The 6,000-nt window shown below is 40.1% G+C and overlaps 1 protein-coding gene across 1 annotated transcript in view; it reads left to right on the top strand.

Annotated features, from left to right (window-relative positions):
* LOC106596918 (PHD finger protein 21B) overlaps positions 1-4,996 on the top strand; it is an 84,194-nt gene extending 79,198 nt beyond the window's left edge. The window contains exons 10-12 of the mRNA XM_045722539.1: positions 1,900-1,966; positions 2,446-2,549; positions 4,440-4,996. Coding sequence (XP_045578495.1) covers positions 1,900-1,966; positions 2,446-2,549; positions 4,440-4,736 — 468 coding nt within the window. The 3' untranslated portion in view covers positions 4,737-4,996. The remainder of the gene's footprint in view (positions 1-1,899; positions 1,967-2,445; positions 2,550-4,439) is intronic.
* Positions 4,997-6,000: the final 1,004 nt, after the last annotated feature.

Raw genomic sequence — 6,000 nt, forward strand, 5'->3', positions numbered from 1 at the left:
AACACTACTGAATGATATCTAGACTATAACAACACTACTGAATGATATCTACTGACTATAACAACACTACTGAATGATATCTACTGACTATAACAACACTACTGAATGATATCTACTGACTATAACAACACTACTGAATGATATCTACTGACTATAACAACACTACTGAATGATATCTGACTATTACAACACTACTGAATGATATCTACTGACTATAACAACACTACTGAATGATATCTACTGACTATAACAACACTACTGAATGATATCTACTGACTATAACAACACTACTGAATGATATCTACTGACTATAACAACACTACTGAATGATATCTACGACTATAACAACACTACTGAATGATATCTACTGACTATAACAACACTACTGAATGATATCTACTGACTATACAACACTACTGATGATATCTGACTATAACAACACTACTGAATGATATCTACTGACTATAACAACACTACTGAATGATATCTACGACTATAACAACACTACTGAATGATATCTACTGACTATAACAACACTACTGAATGATATCTACTGACTATAACAACACTACTGAATGATATCTACTGACTATAACAACACTACTGAATGATATCTACTGACTATAACAACACTACTGAATGATATCTACTGACTATAACAACACTACTGAATGATATCTACTGACTATAACAACACTACTGAATGATATCTACTGACTATAACAACACTACTGAATGATATCTACTGACTATAACAACACTACTGAATGATATCTACTGACTATAACAACACTACTGAATGATATCTACTGACTATAACAACACTACTGAATGATATCTACTGACTATAACAACACTACTGAATGATATCTACTGACTATAACAACACTACTGAATGATATCTACTGACTATAACAACACTACTGAATGATATCTACTGACTATAACAACACTACTGAATGATATCTACTGACTATAACAACACTACTGAATGATATCTACTGACTATAACAACACTACTGAATGATATCTACTGACTATAACAACACTACTGAATGATATCTACTGACTATAACAACACTACTGAATGATATCTACGACTATAACAACACTACTGAATGATATCTACTGACTATAACAACACTACTGAATGATATCTGACTATAACAACACTACTGAATGATATCTACTGACTATAACAACACTACTGAATGATATCTACTGACTATAACAACACTACTGAATGATATCTACTGACTATAACAACACTACTGAATGATATCTACTGACTATACAACACTACTGAATGATATCTACGACTATAACAACACTACTGAATGATATCTACTGACTATAACAACACTACTGAATGATATCTCGACTATAACAACACTACTGAATGATATCTACTGACTATAACAACACTACTGAATGATATCTACTGACTATAACAACACTACTGAATGATATCTACTGACTATAACAACACTACTGAATGATATCTACTGACTATAACAACACTACTGAATGATATCTGACTATAACAACACTACTGAATGATATCTCGACTATAACAACACTACTGAATGATATCTGACTATAACAACACTACTGAATGATATCTACTGACTATAACAACACTACTGATGATATCTGACTATAACAACACTACTGATGATATCTGACTATAACAACACTACTGAATGATATCTACTGACTATAACAACACTACTGATGATATCTGACTATAACAACACTACTGATGATATCTGACTATAACAACACTACTGAATGATATCTACTGACTATAACAGCACTACTGAATGTAGTATATGAAGGGAAGGTAACTGTTTCCATTGTCCTCCATTTTATAAACTTGTATTTTCCTTCGTCCTGAAGGTTCTAAACAAAGGGAATATGTCGTGGCCACAGAACTTCGTCCAGTCCTATGTTACACACAAGACGGGTGAGAAGGGACTCCTTTACTTAGCTGGCATGTGGCAGATGGGCCTGCAGTGTGTGTGTTATCGCTGTGTTGTTTGTACTATTTGTGTGTGTGTGTGTGTGTGTGTGTGTGTGTGTGTTATGCTGTGTTAATACTAGGTGTATTGTGTGTGTGTGTGTGTGTGTGTGTTATGCTGTGTTAATGCTAGGTGTATTGTGTGTGTGTGTGTGTGTGTATGCTGTGTTAATGCTAGGTGTATTGTGTGTGTGTGTGTGTGTGTGTGTAATCGTGTTGTGTGTGTGTGTGTGTGTGTGTGTTGTGTGTGTGTGTGTGTATGCTGTGTTAATGCTAGGTGTATTGTGTGTGTGTGTGTGTGTGTGTGTGTGTGTGTGTGTGTGTGTGTGTGTGTGTGTGTGTGTGTGTGTGTATGCTGTGTGTTATGTTGTGTTGCTGTGTGTGTGTGTGATGCTGTGTTAATGCTAGGTGTATTGTGTGTTTAGTGAGAGAGGGGGAGAAGAGGAGTTTGCTCAGGAGGAATGTAGAGCTGAAGAAGGAGTGTGCTCACCTGGAGGAGCAGGACCAACAACTCAGCAAGTCCCTCACGGTATGACCTCTGAACTCTGTCCCACTCACAACACAGTACAGCAGGACCAACCAATCAGCAAGTCCCTCACGGTATGACCCTCTGAACTCTGACCCACTCACAACACAGTACAGCAGGACCAACCAATCAGCAAGTCCCTCACGGTATGACCTCTGAACTCTGACCCACTCACAACACAGTACAGCAGGACCAACCAATCAGCAAGTCCCTCACGGTATGACCTCTGAACTCTGTCCCACTCACAACACAGTACAGCAGGACCAACCTATCAGCAAGTCCCTCACGGTATGACCTCTGAACTCTGACCCACTCACAACACAGTACAGCAGGACCAACCAATCAGCAAGTCCCTCACGGTATGACCTCTGAACTCTGACCCACTCACAACACAGTACAGCAGGACCAACCAATCAGCAAGTCCCTCACGGTATGACCCTCTGACCCCCTGACCCAACACTAACAAATGCGCAATATGTACCCTAGACTAGGTCCTCTCTCATACTTAGAATGTGGTTTTACCACACTGCAAGTTTGATTGAATTACAGACAGAGATCCTGCATTTAATGTTGAGATTTGTCTCCACCTTATCAATGGGAGGCGTTGACCCAAAGGTGGGAAGGCAGGTGGTCTGCTTATCGCTGTATTCCCGCGTGGACAGATTTTTGACGGGGGGGGAGTGGATCCTCTCGCTTCGCCTCTTCCTCTCTGATTATTGTGTTACAAACACAGTGATTTCCATTGAGATCAGGAGCTCAACAGTGAAGTATACTACTACTACTAACTACTACTAACTACTAACTACTACTACTACTACTACTACTACTACTACTACTACTACTACTACTAACTAGCCAGAAGGAGCTCAACAGTGAAGTATACTACTACACTACTACTACACTACTACTACTACTACTACTACTACTACTACTAACTAGCCAGAAGGAGCTCAACAGTGAAGTATACTACTACTACTAACTACTACTACTACTACTACTACTACTACTACTACTACTACTACTACTACTACTACTAACTAGCCAGAAGGAGCTCAACAGTGAAGTATACTACTACTACTACTAACTACTACTACTAACTACTACTAACTACTACTACTACTACACTACTACTAACTAGCCAGAATGAGCTCAACAGTGAAGTATACTACTACTACTACTACTACTCACTACTAACTCACACTACTACTACTACTACTACTACTACTACTACTACTACTACTAGCCAGAAGGAGCTCAACAGTGAAGTATACTACTACTAACTACTACTAACTACTACTACTACTACTACTACTACTACTACTACTACTACTACTAACTACTACTACTACTACTACTAACTACTACTAACTAGCCAGAATGAGCTCAACAGTATATCTACTACTACTACTAACTACTACTACTAACTACTACTAACTACTACTACTACTAACTACTAACTAGCCAGAATGAGCTCAACAGTGAAGTATACTACTACTACTACTACTACTACTACTACTACTAACTAGCCAGAAGGAGCTCAACAGTGAAGTATACTACTACTACTACTAACTACTACTACTACTAACTACTACTACTACTACTACTAACTACTACCACTACTAACTACTACTACTACTAACTAGCCAGAAGGAGCTCAACAGTGAAGTATACTACTACTACTACTACTACTACTACTACTACTACTACTACTACTACTACTACTACTACTACTAACTAGCCAGAAGGAGCTCAACAGTGAAGTATACTACTACTACTACTACTACTACTACTACTATAACTACTACTACTACTAACTACTAACTACTACTAACTACTACTAACTACCCAGAAGTCCTTACACATGTTTATGTTCTTGTGTCTCTGTCCCAGCAGAAGGTGATGGACGCGCGGGAGCGTCTGATTGGTCGACAGAGGGACACCCAGTCCTCCCTGGAGCGTCTCAAGGCTGTGATTCGTCTGATCCAAAGAGACCAGATGATCCAGGTTACCATGACAGCCACCGCCACCACCACCGGAGTGTCCCTGCTCTCCCTGCCCTGGATCAAACCCTCCGGCACCGCCGCTGCCACACACACAGTGCCCCCTGCTGGACCGTCTATGCTACTGCAGCAGAAGACTCTGGTCATGCCGCAGTCTCAGACACAGAGCCAGGCCCAGAGCAACGTCTGAGCTCTAGTAGTACCACCCCAGCCCACCTGGGGGCGCAGTTCAAGGATGCGCCCCAAATGGCACTCTATTCCCTATATAGCGTAGAACTTTTAATAAAGGACCCATAGGAGGAAGTTTCAAAGGCATGTCAATTTGATATCAGAGCCCTGGTCTAAAGTAGTGCACTATATAGGGAATAGGGCTCTGGTCTATAGTAGTGCACTATATAGGGAATAGGGCCCTGGTCTAAAGTAGTGTCCTATATAGGGAATAGGGCTCTGGTCTAAAGTAGTGCACTATATAGGGAATAGGGCTCTGGTCTATAGTAGTGCACTATATAGGGAATAGGGCTCTGGTCTATAGTAGTGCACTATATAGGGAATAGGGCTCTGGTAAAGTAGTGCACTATATATGGAATAGGGCCCTGGTCAAGGCTATAGGGAATAGGGCTCTGGTCTATAGTAGTGTACTATATAGGGAATAGGGCCCTGGTCTAAAGTAGTGCACTATATAGGGAATAGGGCCCTGGTCTAAAGTAGTGCACTAAATAGGGAATAGGGCTCTGGTCTATAGTAGTGCACTAAATAGGGAATAGGGCTCTGGTTAAAAGTAGTGCACTATATAGGGAATAGGGCTCTGGTCTAAAGTAGTGCACTATATAGGGAATAGGGCTCTGGTCTAAAGTAGTGCCCTAAATAGGGAATAGGGCTCTGGTCTAAAGTAGTGCACTATATAGGGAATAGGGCTCTGGTCTAAAGTAGTGCCCTATATAGGGAATAGGGCTCTGGTCTAAAGTAGTGCACTATATAGGGAATAGGGCCCTGGTTAAAAGTAGTGCACTATATAGGGACTAGGGCCCTGGTTAAAAGTAGTGCACTAAATAGGGAATAGGGTGCCATTTGGAACTCAGAGGAAGCATCCATGCCACGTGGCCACCTGCGGAATAGCAGGACACTTCACAGAGACATTGAAGACAACGATTTATTATTATTTTTGTTGTTGAAGAAGAAGTCAGACACTCCATTGAAACCATTGAATATTAGTGAACCTTGTGGTTGAGGAGATGGAATCGGAGGAGGGGGGGGCGGACGAACGAGAAACACAAAACAAACATCTTCCTTTACACTAGATTTCATGACAAGTATTTTTTCAACCCAACACCTACAGTGCTTACGAGATTTATTTTATTTATAGTTTTTGTTATTATTATTATTATTATTATTATTATTATGTTTCTTGGCCTTCATGTATTTATGACTGTAAGAAGCTAGATCACAGTGCTGCA

The sequence above is a fragment of the Salmo salar genome, chromosome ssa07 (assembly GCF_905237065.1).
Source record: "Salmo salar chromosome ssa07, Ssal_v3.1, whole genome shotgun sequence".
Classification (NCBI taxonomy): Eukaryota; Metazoa; Chordata; class Actinopteri; order Salmoniformes; family Salmonidae; genus Salmo; species Salmo salar.